This window comes from Erinaceus europaeus, chromosome 10 (genome assembly GCF_950295315.1).
Source record: "Erinaceus europaeus chromosome 10, mEriEur2.1, whole genome shotgun sequence".
NCBI classification, from domain to species: domain Eukaryota; kingdom Metazoa; phylum Chordata; class Mammalia; order Eulipotyphla; family Erinaceidae; genus Erinaceus; species Erinaceus europaeus.
The window spans coordinates 115,362,262-115,380,473 of record NC_080171.1 but is presented as its reverse complement, the minus strand read 5'-3'; the positions used below and the strand labels follow the sequence as shown (position 1 = coordinate 115,380,473).

Genomic DNA, 18,212 nt, shown 5'->3' with positions numbered 1-18,212 from the left:
CTTAGTACTATGTGCTCTTAACCAGATACACCACCACCTGGCCCCAAAAGAAGAATTTTCCAGTTGTTAGGGCTCAGAAGCAGTGTGGTTTTCATTGACTGGATTTACTCAGAGGATAAAGTGAAGGTCTGCTGCCCTTCTGACTGGGGCTGGACAGCTCTGCTGAGCACCACTGTTGTCTCCTGGGGTCCCTAACGTTGGGGACTTCAAGGAACCCTATAAGTAGCCCTGGCACACAGCCAAGGACCAAATCCATGCACCGATACTTGCTTTTGTTCCAGTATCTGACTAGGGCTGGGTTGTTATAATGGTGACTTTTGGGACCTACAGGAAAACCTGCCCCTCAACTGTCCTGCCCCTTGGAGTAGCTCCTACACCCAGTGGGGCTTCAGCAACACCTGCTTGCTTTCCTGCCAACCTGTCATCACCCTGCCCCAAATAAGTTCCGCACTGTCCAGAAATCAGAACCTCGGGATTGTTGCATGGACTGGGTGTCAGAGATACACGCCTGTGGCCATATTTGAACTTGCGAACTCAGAGCAACAAGCCAGTGTCTGTTCTGATCACATCTTGGATCTTGGCAGGAGTGTCCCCACAGTGTAGGTGGCTGTTTGTCAGTCTCTCCCACCAAGTGTACCTTAAGGAGACGGGGGGGGGGGGTGTGTTCCCAGAAACTGTCTCTGGACTAGTACCTTCTGGTTCAACCAGAGCAACATGTCTCAGCCAGTTGCAGGTGAAGCGAAGGAGAATGTAGCTGTCTTCTAGTAAGGCAGACGTTCATGGGCCAGGGAAATAGCTCACTTGGATAGAGTGTTGTGGGCACGACCAGGGTTTAAGCCCAGCCCCACCGCACTAAAGGAAGCTTAGGTGGTACGGTACTGTGGTCTTTTTCACTCTCTGCTTTTTGCCTCTCTGTCTTTATCATAAAAAAGGCAGATATTGGGGGTTGGGCAGTAGCACAGTGGGTTAAGCGCACAGTGTGAAGCACAAGGACCAGCACAAGGATCCTGCTTTGAGACCCCGGCTCCCCACCTGCAGGGGTGGGAGGTGGTCAATTCGCAAGCAGTGAAGCAGGTCTGCAGATGTCTTTCTCTCACCCTCTCTCTGTCTTCCCCTCCTCTCTTAATTTCTTTCTGTCTTATCCATCAACAACAGCAGCAGTATAACAACAATGGGGAAAAAAGGCCACCAGGAGCAGTGGATTCATAGCACAGGCACCAAGCCCCAGTGATAACCCTGGAGGAAATAGGTAGATAGATAGATAGATAGATAGATAGATAGATAGATAGATAGATAGATAGATAGGTAGGTAGGTAGGTAGGTAGGTAGATAGATAGATAGATAGATAGATAGATAGATAGATAGATAGATAGATAGATAGATATAAGATGGAAAGTGTAAAGCAGCGACACTCTTTAAAAATAAATTAATAAGTAAGAAACGACTTCTTGACTGATGAGAGAGAGAACCAGAACTTCACTCTGGATTATTAGTGTTGGGATCGAATTCTGATCCTCATGTCTGCAAGTCCAGAGCTCCGGTCCCTGTGTCGCCTCCTGGGTCACAACAATCACATACTTATCACTGAACTATTTTTAATACATTTTCCCCAAAGTTGTTATATGGAGGGGGAGTGGTTTATGGTACAGTTGTTGACACATGGGTATAGTTTCTCTTCTCTCTCTGTGTCTGCAACACACTCTCATCCCCCATTTTAGGTTCCTTTCCACCATCATGCGCTAGGACGCCAGTGCCTTCTCGAACCCCCCCACCCCCCCCACACACACACACACACTCCTTCCCCAGAATCCTTTGCTTCGGTGTGATACACCATACCCAGCCTAAGTTTCACCTTCTGTTTTTTTCACCTTTTTCTGTCTCTTAGGTTCCACCTGTAAGTGAGATCATCCAATATTCGACCTTTCCTCTTTGGCTTATCTCACTTAATATGATTCCTGTGATATTCATCCATGATGAGACAAAGGAAATGTTTTCATCATTTTTAACAACTGAGTAGTATTCCATTATGTATATATATCACTGTTTGCTTGCTTGCTTACTTTCTCTTGCTTGCTTGCTTACTTGCTTGCTTGCCTCCAGGGTTATTGCTGGAGCTGGGTGCCTGCACTGTAAATGTACTGCTCCTGGAGTCCATCCTTTCTTTTTTCTGTTGTTGTTGTTACTATTATTGTTGTTGCTGCTGCTACTGCTGCTGTTGTTAGATAGGACAGAAATTGAAAGAAGAGGGGAAGACAGAGAGGGGGAGAGAAAGACAGACACCTGCAGACCTGCTTCATTGCTTGCAAAAGGACACTCTCCCTCCCCTCGCAGGCAGGGAGCCGGGGGCTCGAACCAGGATCCTTGTGCTTTGCCCTGTATGCACTTAGCCCGGTGAACTACCGCCTGGCCCTGTACACCACTGCTTTCTTAGCCACTCTTTTAGCACGGGAAATCTGAGTTGTTTCCAAGTTGAGACTATTGCAATTTGTGCTTCTACGAACATAGGCGTATATAAACTTTTCTGGGCAGGTGTTTTTGCGTCCACTGGATGACTCCCCAGGAGAGAAATCGCAGGGTCGTAGGGTCAGTCCCTCTCTAGTGTTCCGTGTCTCTGTATTCTTTTCCAAGAGTTGGAACAATTTACATTCTATCAGCAATTTTTCCATTTGTTTTTTTTCTATTTTTTTTTAATTGGATAGGACATAGAAATTGAGACGGGGGGAGAGAGAGAAAGAGATGCCTGCAGCCCTGCTTCAGGCCTCCTGGAGCACCCCCTGCAAGTGGGGAGCCAGAGCTTGACCTGCCTCCAATTTTTTTTTCTCAGATTTTCTTTAGCTATCTGGTCCTTTGTGCTTCCACACAAACTTTAGAGCTGTTTGTTCAATTTCTTTCTTTCTTTTTTTTTTTTTTTTGCCTCCAGGGTTGTAGCTGGAGCACGGTGCCTGCACCACAAATCCACTGCTCCTGGAGGCTTCCCTTTTCTTTTGTTGCCCTTGTTGTTTTATCCTTGTTGTGGTTATCATTGTCGTTGTTATTGTTGTTGGATAGGACAGAGAGAAATGGAGAGAGGAGGAGAAGACAGAGAGGGGGTGAGAAAGACAGACACCTGCAGACCTGCTTCACCGCCTGTGAAGCAACTCCCCTGCAGGTGGGGAGCTGGGGGCTTGAACCGGGATCCTTATGCTGGTCCTTGTGCTTTGCGCCACGTGCACTTAACCTGCTGTGCTACCACCTGGTTCCCAATAAATAAAGTTTTTTTAAAAATATATATATCTTCTGTGGATAAACTCAACAGCAAAGCTTAAAGAAGTGACAGACAAGAAAAAAAATATGCAAGCCTGATGGTGGAGGACCTGGGTAGAGTTTTAGAATATTATGCAGAAAACTGAGAAATGTTACATGTGTACCAGCTTCTGTATTTACTGTTGACTCTAAACCATTAGTCCCCCAATAAATTTAAAAAGAAAAACTACAATGCACATAAGACAAAGACGAGATGCATAGCCCCAATATGTAATGACTGTTTAAAAAATAAATGAAAGGGGGCCAGGGGGTGGCGCATCTGGTTCAGCACTCACATTACAGTGCACAAGGGCTGAGGTTCAAGCCCCTGGTCCCCACCTGCAGGGGGAAAGCTTCATGAGTGGCAAAGCAGGGCTGCAGGTGTCTCCCTCTCTCTCTCTCTCTCTCTCTCTCTCTCTCTCTCTTTCTCTGTCACCCTCCCCCCTCAATTTCTGTCTATCCAAGAATAAATAAATAAATAAATAAATAAATAAATAAATAAATAAATAAATAAATGAGAGAGGCCTGGTGGGGGCACACCTGGTCAAGTACACAAGTTACAAATTGCAAGGACCCGGGTTTGAGCTCTCAGTCCCCACCGGCAGGGGAAAGCTTTGCTAGCGGTGAAGCAGTGCTACAGGTGTCTCTCTCCCTCTCTCTCTCTCCCTCTCTCTCTCTCTCTCTCCCTCTCTGCCTCCCACTACCCTCTCTATTTTTGGCTGTCTCTATCCAATAAGTAAAGATAATAAACCATTTTAAAATATATAGAATTTATTTAAAAAAATAAATGGGAAAACTACAAATAAAACTAGTATAAACTAACATAATTATGAAGAAGAAATAAATAATTATCAAACCACAGGGAGTAACCTAAAATTATTAGTAATTGCATACATGTAAACTAATGCAGGATGTGTTTTTATTTTAATCATCAAAATGGTAGAAATGAAAAGGGTGGGTTTCTGGTGTTAGGGTTTGAGGAGGTAAGAGCCTTTCCATACAAGTATTTTTAGCAGTCATCAGTATTTAAAAGTATGTTTTGCCCTTGACCCAGAAAATTCAGCTGTGGGGCCCTTTCCTGTAGGAATACTTGCAAATGTGGGTCAGCACTCACAACCACACACACACACACACACACACACACACACACACACACACACACACGCAGCCTTCTGGCTGTAACAGAAGAAAGGGCACTCAGTCAGTCTACACATTTACCATGCAGAACACGTTAAGTTCCGGTGTACCTGTGCTCTAAAGTCGATAAACACCATACAGAATGTTTGTATATATTCTTGTTTAAAGATGTGTGGTATAGTAGGTAAAAAAAAAAAAAAAAAAAAAAGGTACAACAGTTCTGTTCATCAGAAAGGAAAAAAGGGGGGCCAGGCAGTAGCACAGCGGGTTAAGCACACATGCAAGGACCCAGGTGTAAGGATTCCGGTTCGAGCCCCTGGCTCCCCACCTGCGGGGGGGGGGGGGTCGCTTCACAAGTGGTAATAAAGCAGGTCTGCAGGTGTCTATCTTTCTCTTTCCCTCTCTGTCTTCCCCTCCTCTCTCCATTTCTCTCTGTCCTATCTAACAACGACAGCAATAATAACAACAGCAACAACGATAAACAACAAGGGCTACAAAAGGGAAAAGGTGGCCTCCAGGAGCAGTGGATTCATAGTGCAGGCACTGAGCACCAGCAATAACCCTGGAGGTTATAAAAAAAACAAGTGCAGAAAGGGAAAAAAAAATCCTTCAATAGGCAAAGCAGAGATGCACAGAATGAGTAAACTGTTTTCCCCTCTTCCTCTCACCAGGACAGTGTGGGGTCGGTGGGGGACCAAGGTGTACTGAAAAGCCAATAAAGGGAACATTTGATTGTGTACAGTTTTTTTTTATTCATTTTTAAAGAATTTTTCTTTTTTAATCTTTTATTTATTTATTATTGGATAGAGACAGAGAGAAATTGAGAGGGAAGGGGGAGATAGAGAGGTAAAGAGATAGACACCCGCAGCCCTACTTTACCACCTGAAGCTTTCCTCCCACAGGTCAGGACCAGGGCCTTGAACCCCAGTCCTTGCTCATTGTGATGTGTACACTTAACCAGGTGTACCACCGCCTGGCACCTACAGTTTCTTTCTACAGTAGTTAAATTTTAAAGAAGTCTACATTATTTTATACATTTTTTTATTTTTATTTATTTCGCTTTTGTTGCCCTTGTTGCTTTTCATTGTTGTTGTAGTTATTATTGTTATTGATGTCGTCATAGTCAGGACAGAGAGAAATGGAGAGAGGAGGGGAAGACAGAGGGGGAGAGAAAGACAGACACCTGCAGACCTGCTTCACCGCCTGTGAAGTGACTCCCCTGCAGATGGGGAGCCGGGGGCTTGAACCAGGATCCTTCCACTGGTCCTTGCACTTTGCACCACATGCACTTAACCCGCTGCGCTACTGCCCAACTCCCAACTTTTAAAAAATAAAACACAACAGAGCTGGGGAGACAACACAATGGTTAGGCAAAAGACATTGATGCCTGAGGCTCTGAGGTCCTAAGTTCACTCCCCAGCACCACCATAAATAAACCAGAGCTGAGCAGTGCTCTGGTCTCAAAAATAATAATAAGGGGGCCAGGTGGTAGCACAGCAGGTTAAGCGCAGGTGGTGTAAAGCGCAAGGACTGTCGTAAGGATTCCCTTTCCAGCCCAAGGCTCCCCACCTGCAGGGGGGTCGGGTGAAGCAGGTCTGCAGGTGTCTTATCTTTCTCTTACCCTCTCTGTCTTCCCCTCCTCTCTCCATTTCTCTCTGTCCCATCCAACAACAAATGACATCAACAACAACAGTAATAACCACAACAAGGCTACAACAACAAGGGCAACAAAAGGGGAAAGAAAAAAAAAGAACAGAAAGGATGATAAACAAGGACAACAAAAGGGAAAAAAATAGCCTCCCGGAACAGTGGATTCGTAGTGCAGACACTGAGCCATAGTGATAACCCTAAAGGCAAAAAAAAAAAAAAAAAGATTTATCTATAATGAATGAGAGAGGGGAGTCAGGTGGTAGTGTAGCGGGTTAAGCGCAGGTGGCGCAAAATGCAAGGACCAGACTAAGGATCCCATTTTGAGTCCTATCCAACAATGACATCAAACAACAACAACAGCAATAATAACTACAACAACAATAAAGCAAGGGAAACAAAAGGGAAAATAAATAAATTTAAAAAAAATAAAATGATGGTGCTTTAAAAAAAAAAAAACAAACAATACTTGAACACCAAAGTCTGGAAACGGTCCTGTTCAGCAGGCCTAGGGGGATGCCATTTCTCTATCTCATGGAGTGTTTATGATGATTTGCAGGAGGCCTTTGGTGTCTGACTTTGTGATGGACAGAGTGTCCAGAGCTGTACGTCTGGAGACAAACAGGGCAGTGGGGCAGGTGCCTGACACCTTTCTTCTTCCATTGCAGCGGAGCTGGAGTTCGCCCAGATCATCATCATCGTGGTGGTGGTCACGGTGATGGTCGTGGTCATTGTCTGCCTGCTCAATCACTACAAGGTGTCCACGCGGTCCTTCATCAACCGCCCCAGTCAGAGCAGGAGGCAGGAGGACGGGCTGCAGCCGGTGAGTGTGAGTCTGGGAACCCCCCACACACACACACACACACACACTGGGGTGCTGCCTGGGCCTCTGTCTCAGGCTCCAAAAGTGAGTTCAGTGTGGGTGAGGGACATGGATCAGGAAGGTGTACTCCTATGGTTTAGAAATCCCTCAGGCTGTTACAGGTTGATACATGGCGTCAATTCCCACTAACTCAACACGCCTGTGTAACAATCCCCAATATGGAATGTTGCCCAGCCCTTCACCCCGAAACCTGATCAAACCCCCTTCCCCCTTCCAGGCAATGCTCCCAGGTCACCACTGCTTGGACAGCTGTCAACAGATTAGCTCCACCTGCTTTATTGATTGATTGACTGATTGCTTGCTTGCTTGCTTGATTGATTGATTGATTGATTGATTTGTGGAGGGGGCCAGGAATAGAACTAGAGCCATATGCTTGGCTAGTGTGGAGGTGCCTCTTCTTGGGTGCATACTCTCTGGGTTGGAGAGATAGTGACCGGAGCCAGCCTGGGGTGCTACTGACTCAGCGACGAGAGAGATGACCCAGGAACAGAGCTGCTGGTGGTGAGGCGATTCAATTCTTTATTGACCAGAGAGCCAAGGCTTTTAAAAGTCGGACCCGGAAGTGGCAAGTTGGAAATGGAAATGGCTTGACAATACCATACATGGTTAGGAAAGGGGCAGAGAAAGGCAAAAGGGGGCTGGGAAAGGTAGTAACTTCCATAGCAACTGTTGTGAGGGTTTTAACTGGTAGGATTCATAATACCCTGCGGGGAATTAGGGAGGAGACCTTTCAGGCAAAACAGTGATTATGTAGATAGGCCATAGTATCAGGAATGCAAGGTGCTTTGTGAGACAGGGAGTCTGATAAGACGAGGCAAGCCTTGGGGGGGGAGGGGGGTCTCGTGTCCCTCCTCGCTCTACCTCTCAATAGAGAGAGAGAGAGTGACGGGATAGATGTACCCCTCAGGTCAAGCCCTGCCAAGCTCAGCCACATCCTCACAATTTCCCTACAGCCATATACATGCAAAACTTGAGCTTTACCACCATGTGGAAGCACTGAACCCTAGTTCACCTGCTTTTGAATTTTCTAGCCATACAGTCCTCCAGAAAGTCCTTCTTCTCATGGGCCTTTTTTTTTTTTTCCACGAACACACCTGTGAGTTCACTCATGCTATGGCATAAGACCTGTTCCTCAGTGTGGTCCTAGAGGGTCCCATTGAAGAGCCATGCCTAGCAGGTGGCTGGGAAGGCAGGGCCAGCAGTAGTATGACACCCCTCAAACTGGGACCCCTGGGTGGATGTTTGGCTTGTGTAAGGGCCTCATGGAACAGCCCACAGGGCAGCCCTTCAGCTGTGAAGGTTTCTACCTATCTCTTGCCCTGAATCTCTCTTCTGCACTATAAAATAAAACCAAGATTCAGCCAGACCATTCTCTCTCTCTCTTTTTTTTGCATTTTATTTATGTATTTATTTATTTATTTTGCCAGAACTTTGGTCAACTCTGGCTTCTGGTGGGACTGGTTTTGAACTTACACTTAGCAGTGAAGCAGGTCTGCAGGTATCTGTCTTTCTCTCCCTTTCTCTATCTCCCTGTCCTCTCTCAATTTTTCTCTATTCTATCTAGTAAAAATAAGAAAGAAAAAAATAGCCACTGGGAGCAGTGGATTTATAGTGCCAGCACCAAGCCCCAGCAATAACTCTGGTGGAAAAAAAAATAGCACCTATTTAATTAATCAGTTAATTAAAAAAACTGTGGAAGCTGGGTGGCACATACTTGTTACATGCACAAGAACACAGATTCAAGCCCCACTCCCCAACTGCAGGGCGAGTGCTTCATGAGTCGTGAAGCAGAGCTGCAGGTGTCGCTCTCTCTCTCTCTCTCTCTCTCTCTCATTTTTTTATAATTTTTTTGAACTTTAGAGTGGTATTGAGTAATAGTTTACAGTGTAGTCTTTTGTCACCACTCCCGTCACCAAAGGTCTGTGTTGTATCCCCATCCTCATCTTCATACCCACTGTAGCTCTCTCACAGTCTTATGCTGGTATGCATGAGACCCCTTCTGTTTCATTTGGTTTAAATCCCCCCTGCTTAACACTATTCTATTTACATAACCACTTCATTCTATTTACATAACTGCTGTTAACAAGCACCACCCTCCCTCCAGGGCATTGGTGGTTCAGTGATAGGATTCTCTCCTGCTCCGCCCCCTCTCCTTGTCACACCCTGATCCTCTCCTTGTCACACTCTGATTTTCACCAGTCACTTTTCTCTCCACCCTCTCTGTGTTACATCCTGTTTCCACCCTACTTGGCAAGTATATATAAAGACAGCATTGTGAGTTTTATGGTACCTTGAGTTTAGCTTAGCTCGGCTTAGATTGTGCTGCGTCCTGCATGAATAAAGAGATACTGCCTACAGCTCAACCATGAGTCCCTGGTAGTCTGTTACCCGCCCGTGAAGCCAGCCCGGCGAAAACAACATAGTCTTCATACCCACTGTAGCTCTCCCACAGTCTTAGCTATAGGTTGACATTTTTTTCACATTCACACGTACAATTCTCTATATCCACATGAGTGAAACCATGCTGTAGTTGTCCTTCGCCCCCTTACTTGCTTCACTGAGCATCCTCTTCTCCAGTTCCATCCACGTTATCCCAAAGGACACAGTGTCATCTTTTTATTGCTGAATAATACTCCATTGAGTAGATGCCACATAACTTTTTTATCTGGTCATCTGTTGAAGGGCATTTTGGTTGTTTCCAAGTTTTTACTGTTGTGAACAAAGCCACTGTGAACACGGGGGTGCCTGTATCCCTTCAAATCAATATTATATTTTTTGGGTAAATGCCTAGGAGTGGAATTGCTGGATCATGAGGTTTTTCCATTTGTATCTGTTTAAGGATGCTCCATCCTGTTCTCCATAATGGCTGCACCAGTTTGCAATCCCATTAGCAGTGCGGTGGAGTTCCTCTTTCCACATCCTCTCCAACACTTGTTTTATTGATGGAGCCCATTGTCACAGGTGTGAGATGGAATCTCAGTGTTATTTTAATTTGCATTTCTCTAATGATGAGTGAATTGGAGCATTTCCACATATGTCTATGGGCCGTGTGTTCCTCTTCTTTAGAAAGCTGTCTAGTCATATTTTCTGCCCGTTTTTTTACTGGGCTGTTCTTTTTCTTTTTTGTTGAACTGTATGAATTCTTTATAGACGTTAGAAATCAACTGTTTATCAGAAGTATGTTGTACAAATATGTTTTCCCATTTGCTGTGTTTCCTGCTTTACTTCTGATGTGTAGAAGCGTTTCAGTGTGATGTAGGCCCATCTGTTCATTCTTGATTTTGTTTCTTTTGCCCATGGGATGGAGTCTCCAAATAGGTCTTTAATGTTAAAGGTCCTGAAAAGTTTCACTGAAGTATTCCTCGATGCGTTTTGAGTTAATTTTGGTGCATGGTATTAGGTGGTGGTCTGGTTCCATTTTTCTACATGTTATTGTCCAATTCACCCAACACCATTTGTTAAAGAGACTTTCTTTCCCCTACTGTGCAGTTTTGGTCCCTTTATCATATATAATGTGCCTACATATGTTTGGGTTTAGTTTTGGGCTCTCAATCCTTTCCCATTGGTCCATATGTCCATTTTTATCCCAATACCACACTGTTTTAACTACTATTGCTTTGTAATATACACTGAAGTCAGGAGTTGTGATGCCTCCATTTTTCTTCTTTTCCCTCAGGAGAGCCTTTGCTGTTTGTGGGGGATTTTATATATATATAATTCCACACGACTTTTTGGATAAGTTGATCAATTTCCTTGAAATATGTCATTGGGACTTTAATAGGGATTGCATTGACTCTATAGATTGCTTTTGGCAGGATTGCCATTTTAATGATATTTATCTTTCCAATCCATGAGCAGGGGATGTTCTTCCATTCTTTGTGTCATCCTCTGTTTCTTTTAACAATGTTTTATAATTTTCATTGAAAAGGTCCTTCACCTCCTTTATTAGACTTACTCCTAGGTTTTATTTTCTTGGATTCAAATGTAAATGGGATTGCTTCCTTGAGTTTCCTTTCTTCTCGCCCATCTTTTGTTTAAAGAAATGCCACAGGGTTATGAGTATTGATTTTGTAACCTGCTACTTTACTGAATTTATTGATTTCCAGTAGTTTTTTTTTTTGGCAGAGTTATTGGGGTCCTTAATGTATAACAGTATATTATCTGCAAATAGTGATAATTTAACTTCATCCTTTCCGATCTGAATTCCTTTAGTGTGTTTTTCTTGCCTGATTGCAGCAGTGAGGACATCTAGGACTATGTTGAATAGAAGTGGTGAGAATGGACATCCTTGCCTAGTTCCTGATTTTAGGGAGACAGCTTTCAATTTTCCCCCATTGAGCACCATGTTAGCCAAGGGTTTATCATATGTAGCCCTTATTATGTTGAGGAATTTTCCTTCCACTCCCAATTTCTTGAGGGCCTTTATCATAAATGAGTGTTGGACCTTATCAAATGCTTTTTTCTGCATCAATTGATAATATCATGTGACTTTTATCTTTCTGTTTGTTGATATGGTAGATTAGATTGACTCACTTGCAGATGTTGAACCATCCCTGTTCCCCAGGGATGAATCTCTCTTGGTTTTGATGGTTTATTCTCTTAGTATATTGTTGGATTGGATTAGCCAAGATTTTGTTGTGGATCTTTGCATCAATGTTCATTAGGGATATGTCTGTAGTTTTCTTTTTTTGGTGAAGTCCTTTCCTACTTTGAAGATCAGAAAAATATTAGCCTCATGAAATGTGTTTATGAGTGTTATTTCTTCTATTTTCTGGAAGCGTTTGAGGAGAATTGGTTAGTTCTTCTTTGGATGTTTTTAAAAATTAAAAGTATAGCCATTTGGACCTGGTCTTTTGTTCTTGGAGAGGCTTTTGACTACTATTCCAATTTCTGCACTAGTGATTGGCCTCTTACTTCTTCTTGAGTCAAGGTTGGCAGTTGGTATGACTCTAAAAACGTGTCTGTTTCTTTTAAGTTGCTGAATCTATTTCCATATAGATATCCATAATAGCAGTGTATGATGGGGGAGGGGGTATCATCTCCAGTAGCTGTTGGTGTGAGCTGGGCGGCTGTAATTTGTAAGAGGGATTTGAGATGGTGCACAGGTCTCTCTGCCACTGTGCCCTCAGCCTGACTCTGGCCTCTGTGCACTCAGACTGAGCAATTCCAAGTTGCCCTTCTAGGCAGACCTCCTTAGGTATCCCAACGTATCTGCCTCTGCCAACCAACCTCCCTCTCTGAGTAGCTTAGAAGGAACTTGACAGAGATATTGCTGAATAGTCATTGTGTGGTAGGGAAGACCCTGCTCTAGCTGATGGTGTACTTCTGTGACACTCCCGGGCTCCCTGGGGCATTGTATGGATTTGTGCTCCTCAGAGGCTGAGTGACTGGGGATGGTGAATGTGTTTGGGGTTGCTTGTGGCTGTGTGTGTTGTGTTGTCAGAGCACCAGGGAGCTCCTGGAGAGCCTTGCTGTTTGTTCAGTTTCTTAGCAACGTGAGTGGCAGCCTGCAGGTGGTGGGTGCCCCCTGCCGGCCTCACCAAGGTTCTGAACTTTGTATTGCAGTGAACCTCTCACTGCTGGGGGCCTTTTGGCAAGTCTCACATTGCTATGAGCTTGTTAGTAGAAGAAGGGGTTATTTATTTTTTTGACTGATGTGAGATGGGCTGGGCTATCAACTTCTAGGTGATGTGGTGGTTTAACACAGTTACTTATGTTTTATATATTTCTGCTACAAGATTTGATACTCAAGGTGGAAAAAGATAATAGCATATTTGCAAAAAAATCCAAATTAACCAGTTTAAAACTTTTGGAACATATATATGCATGTATTAAGAGCTGCTCTCAACACTCATATAAAGTGCAAAATATTTGTTCTAAAAATATAGAAAACCAGGACTGGACCTAGAAAAAAAAAAAGGTGGCAATTGGGCAGGGGTAGATAGTGTAGTAGTTATGCAAAGAGACTCTCATCCCTCAGGCTCCAAAGTCCCAGGTTCATTCCCCAGCACCACCATAAGCCAGAGCTGAGCAATGCTCTGGGAATAATAATGATGATGATGATGTCAGTAAAATTTTTAAAATTAGAAAGGGGGAAATTATGTACAAATCTAGACAGATAGTTGTAGAAACAATAGTTAACTCATATCTGCAACCTTGGGAGAACCGTGGTGGTTTGCAGTGGAGGGATTGGTGATTCAGAACTCTGGAGGTGGGAAAGGTGTGGAATTATATTCCTGTTGACATGTAATTTTGTAAATCAATATTAAATCACTAGTTAAAAAAAGATAAATAGAGAGAGAGATAACCCATTTATTATGGTTTTTATGGTTAAAAAAAGAACAAGAAGTGGGAAAAAGGATTATGATTGGGTTATTCAAAGAGACTGAACATGGGAATACTGTAGTTTGAGGGGACCAGGTGGTGGGGCACCTGGTTGATGCACATTATTACAGTGCTCAACGACCCAGGTTCAAGCCCCCAGTCCCTACCTGCAGGGGAAAGCTTTTTGAGTGGTGAAGCAATGCTGCAAGTGTCTCTCTGTCTCTCTCCCTCTCTGTCACCTCCTTCCTTTTTGATTTCTGGCTGTCTCTATTGAATAAATAAATAAATAAAGATAAAATTTTTTAAGGAATATTGGAATTTGATGTGGAAACTACAACACTTGAGGGCCAAGCAGTGGTGCACTTGGCAAAACTCAGATATTACAGTGTGCAGGGACCCAGGATCAAGCCCCTGGTCCCCATCCGCAGGGGGAAAGCTTCACAAGTAGTGAAACAAGTACTGCAGAGGTCTGTCTCTCTACCTCACTGTCTCCCCCTTCCCTCTAAATTTCTCTCTGTCTCTATCCAATAATAAATTAAAATATTTATTTAAAAAAATAAAAACCTCTGTCAACTTTTCTTCTTTCCACTACCAGGCTTTCCCTTCAGTCAGAAAGTTTGACTGAGGTGAATAAAATTAGGTCTGGTATGTATGGCTCTCAGGGAGAATGTTCTAAAAAATGGACCAGTTACTCCTTCAGTGTAATTGCTGAGTTTAGGCTGGATCCAGTAGATTGACTCTGTATTGACTTTAAAAAGAAAAGTTTTAATTATTTGTTTTTTCTTTTGTGAATGAGAAACAGAGAATGATCAGAGCATTTCTCATATGTGACTTATGGTGGTGCTAGAGATTGAACTTGGGGCCCAGGAACCTCAGGCACGAAAGTCTTTTGTGTAACCATGTGATACCAAGGATTGAACCTCTACTGCTTTGTATTGTCAGAGGTGACGGCATAAAGGATGATTTACCTGATTCCACCAATGACATCTCCCCCTGGTCTTATCCCTTATTGGCCAAATAGTGGGAGTTTTTTCTTTTCTGTGGCAGCTGTCTGGCTAAAGCAACACTGTCTTCCAGGCCAGGCCTTTGTCATCACACTGCCTCTAAGATGGATCAAGGAGTGGGAACAGTACTGGCTCTGAATTTAGCAATTTATGGATTTGGAATGCAAAATAATGGCCCAGGCTTTAAATTATAGGGGGCCCCCCCCACACTCCACCTGCAGGGGATCCATTTCATGAGCAGTGAACAGGTCTGCAGGCGTCTTTCTCTCCCTCTATCTCCTCCTTACCCTCTCTCAGTTTCTGTCCTAAGAAAAAACAAAACATATATATATAAATATAGAAAAAAGGAAAAAATGGTGGATTTGTAGTGGCAATAAAGAGAGAAAGTGTGTGTGAGAGAGGAGAAGAAAGGAGAGAAGAGGAGAGGAGGGGAGAGAAGGGGCGGGAAAGGGAGGGGGAGGGGTGGGGAGAGAGAGGAGAGAAAAATGACCATAAGGAGTGATGGATGGAGCCCGGAAGTAGCATACTAGGGACTGGCTCAGGCATCCTGGTTTGAGCCCCCGGCTCCCCACCTGCAGGGGAGTCCCTTCACAGGCGGCGAAGCAGGTCTGCAGGTGTCTGTCTTTCTCTCCCCCTCTCTATCTTCCCCTCCTCTCTCCATTTCTCTCTGTCCTATCAGTAAGAAGCAAAAAGGCATCCCAAACTAAAGTGTTTGCTAACATGTTTCTGACACTCCAAACTTTAGAGAAGAGAGCCCCAGGGTCCATTTAGCACTTTCTGTGACTGAAAAAAAAAAAGAAAAAAAAACTGGTGGGAGACAGTTTCCCTGCAGGAGAAACTGATAGCCTGTTGCTACCCCATGTGCCTGGGAGTACCTGTTGTAAATGGTATCCCATGAAGTCTCCATTATTTCATAAGCTGTGCAACTGTATCTCCTGGAGTGAAGAAAACTGTGAGGAGGCAAGTCAGCACCTGCTCCGCCCAAGGACAGGTCTTCTGACAGTAGCCATGTGGCTTCTCTCTGAATGAGGGTGCTCATAGAGCCAAATGGCCAGACTGGTCCTTTGGAAGAATTTAACCTTTGGTGTATCTAATTAATTGAAACATTAGAAGATAGATCATTTTAACAGCTTTAACATTAGAATGTCACCCTTTAAGTAAGAGAGTCAAGAGACCAAATTATTGGGCAAAAGTTAGGCAACAACTGACCTGTAACTCTTACACAGCAGATTCTTTCTTTAAAAAAATTTATTTATTTGGGAGTTGGGCGGTAGCGCAGGGGGTTAAGTGCAGGTGCCGCCAAGTGCAGGGACCAGCGTACGGATCCCGGGTTGGAGCCCCCGGCTCCCCACCTGCAAGGGAGTCGCTTCACAGGTGGTGAAGCAGGTCTGCAGGTGTCTGTCTTTCTCTCCCACTCTCTCTGTCTTCCCCTCCTCTCTCCATTTCTCTCTGTTCTATCCAACAACAACGACATCAATAACAACAACAATAATAACTACAACAATAAAAAAACAAGGGCAAAAAAGGGAATGAATAAATAAATATTAAAAAAATAAAATATTTTTTTTAAAAAATATTTATTTAAAGAAGGAGACATTAACAAAACCATAGGATAAGAGGGGTGCAACTCCACACAATTCCCACCACCAGAACTCCGTATCCCATCCCCTCCCCTGATAGCTTTCCTATTCTTTATCCCTCTGGGAGTATGGACCCAGGGTCATTGTGGGATGCAGAAGGTGGAAGGTCTGGCTTATGTAATTGCTTCCTTGCTGAACATGGGCATTGACTGGTCGATCCATACTCCCAGCCTGTCTCTCTCTTTCCCTAGTGGGGTGGGTCTCTGGGGAAGCGGAACTCCAGGACACATTGGTGGGATTGTCTGTCCAGGGAAGTCTGGTCAGCATCATGCTGGCATCTGGAACCTGGTGGCTGAAAAGAGAGTTAACATACAAAGCCAAACACATTGTTGAACAACCCTGGACCTAAAGGCTGGAATAGTGCAGATGAAGAATTACACAGCTGATTCTTAACAAACAGATGAACTTCTTTCCATAGATAAGTTTTGTGTTTAAAGTAATGTAAATAGTGTACATGATCCTTCTGTTGATTTTGTCACTACTCAGATCTGTTTTGAAATGACCTTCAATGCTTGCAGGGTTTTTTTTTTTTTTTAATTTGCAAGGGAAACTTTTTTTTTTCCTTAATGATATCAAGTCTTGCTTCTATTTTTTTATATGGGTTTTCATTCTTGGTGCCCGCCAATTTCCATTTAGAGTTAAATCTTATTACTGATGTGGCTAATCAAGCTAAACAGTTTTGATGCAAAGCCAAGTGTGACTCAGTAAGACTCTTAGACATTTGTTGTGCACGTAACAAATTGATGCTATAGAAAAAAGTCATGAAGGCCCCACAGCAAAATAATGACTTCTTCTGGAAATCAGCTGGAATGCCAGAAGGTAGACCAAAAAAAAAAAAAAACTAGTCTGTGTTATTGTATAGGAAAGTATTCATGCATCTTAATTGTTTAAATTTCTTTATTGAGAGATTAATGATTTACAATTGATAGTAAAATACAGTAGTTTGTACATACATAACATTTCCCAGTTTTCCACATTCAACCCTTACTAGGTCCTCCTTTGCCATCATGATCCAGGACCTAACCCCACCCCCACCCCAGAGTCTTTTGCTTTGGTGCAGTACACCAACTCCAGTCCAAGTTCTGCTTAGTGTTTTCCCTTCTGATATTGTTTTCCAACTTCTGTCTATGAGTGAAATCATCCCATATTCATCCTTCTCTTTCTGATTTATCCCACTTAACATGATTCCTTCAAGATGAAGTGAAGAAGGTGAATTAACCATTTTTAATAGCTGAGTAGTATTCCATTGTGTATATAGACCACAACTTGCCCATCTGTTGTTGGACATCTGGGTTGCTTCAGATTTTGGCTATTACAGATTGTGCTGCTATGAACATGGGTATACACAGACCTTTTGGGATGGGTGTGTTTGGTTCCTTAGGATATATCTCCAGGAAAGGAATTGCAGGGTCCACTTGTAGCCTTCTGAGAGTTCTCCAGACTGCTCTCCACATCTCTGTTATTTTAATCAGGCTTCATGCCTATACTATTTCACTCTTGGGGGATTTTTTTCAGATATACAGTAAGAGGGAGAGAGAGAAGGAGGAAGGGAGGGAGAGAAAGAAAGAGAGAGAGAGAGAGAGAGTCCGACCAAGACCTCTGCTCCATTGCTTACAAAGCTCCCCTTTTGCATGGGACTTCAGTGTAGTGGCCAGGAACTCAAACCCAGGTCTTTGTGCATGGCAAATATGCACTCTACTGGATGGACTATTTCCCAGATTCCCATGCATTACTTTTGAAATTAAAAAGACATCCATTGGCTCACATTAACTGATGCTGGAGGCAATTCTGATAATTTTATGAATATCTGTAAATCTCTAGAGTGGCACACTTGAATATAGTTTGTATCCTGGGAAAGTACACTAAAAGCAAATGTGAAACAAAACTGATGAAAATACATATGAGCAGATGTCATCCTCTTTTACATAGTTAAAGTATTGTCATTAATAACCTAATGGTCTTGCTTATTTGTTTTTATTCAGCTTCTGCCTCCAGGGCTATTTCTAGGGCTCGGTGCTAGCACTATGAATGCTCCTTAGAGGCCATTTTCCCCCATTTTATTGGATAGAACAGGGAGAAATTGAGAGAGGAAGGGGAGAGAAAGATTGAGACCTATAGACCTGCTTCACCATTTGCAGACCGATCCCCCTGCAGGTGGAGAGACAGGCTCAAACCGGGATCCTTGCGCCTGACCTTGCATTTTGTACTATGTGCACTTAACCCAGTGTGCCACCGTCCTGTCCAGCTCTTGAAAGTTGACTCATGGGTGGGTTGGATTTCTCTAAATTAATTCCT

The 18,212-nt window shown here is 43.5% G+C and overlaps 1 protein-coding gene across 14 annotated transcripts in view; it reads left to right on the top strand.

The window, feature by feature from the left end:
* Positions 1 to 18,212, top strand: part of LDLRAD4 (low density lipoprotein receptor class A domain containing 4) — a 511,331-nt gene that overhangs the window by 478,883 nt on the left and 14,236 nt on the right. For all 14 annotated transcript variants that reach the window (XM_060200614.1, XM_060200607.1, XM_060200613.1 and 11 more), the window contains one exon: positions 6,735 to 6,889. In XM_060200614.1, coding sequence (XP_060056597.1) covers positions 6,735 to 6,889 — 155 coding nt within the window. The remainder of the gene's footprint in view (positions 1 to 6,734; positions 6,890 to 18,212) is intronic.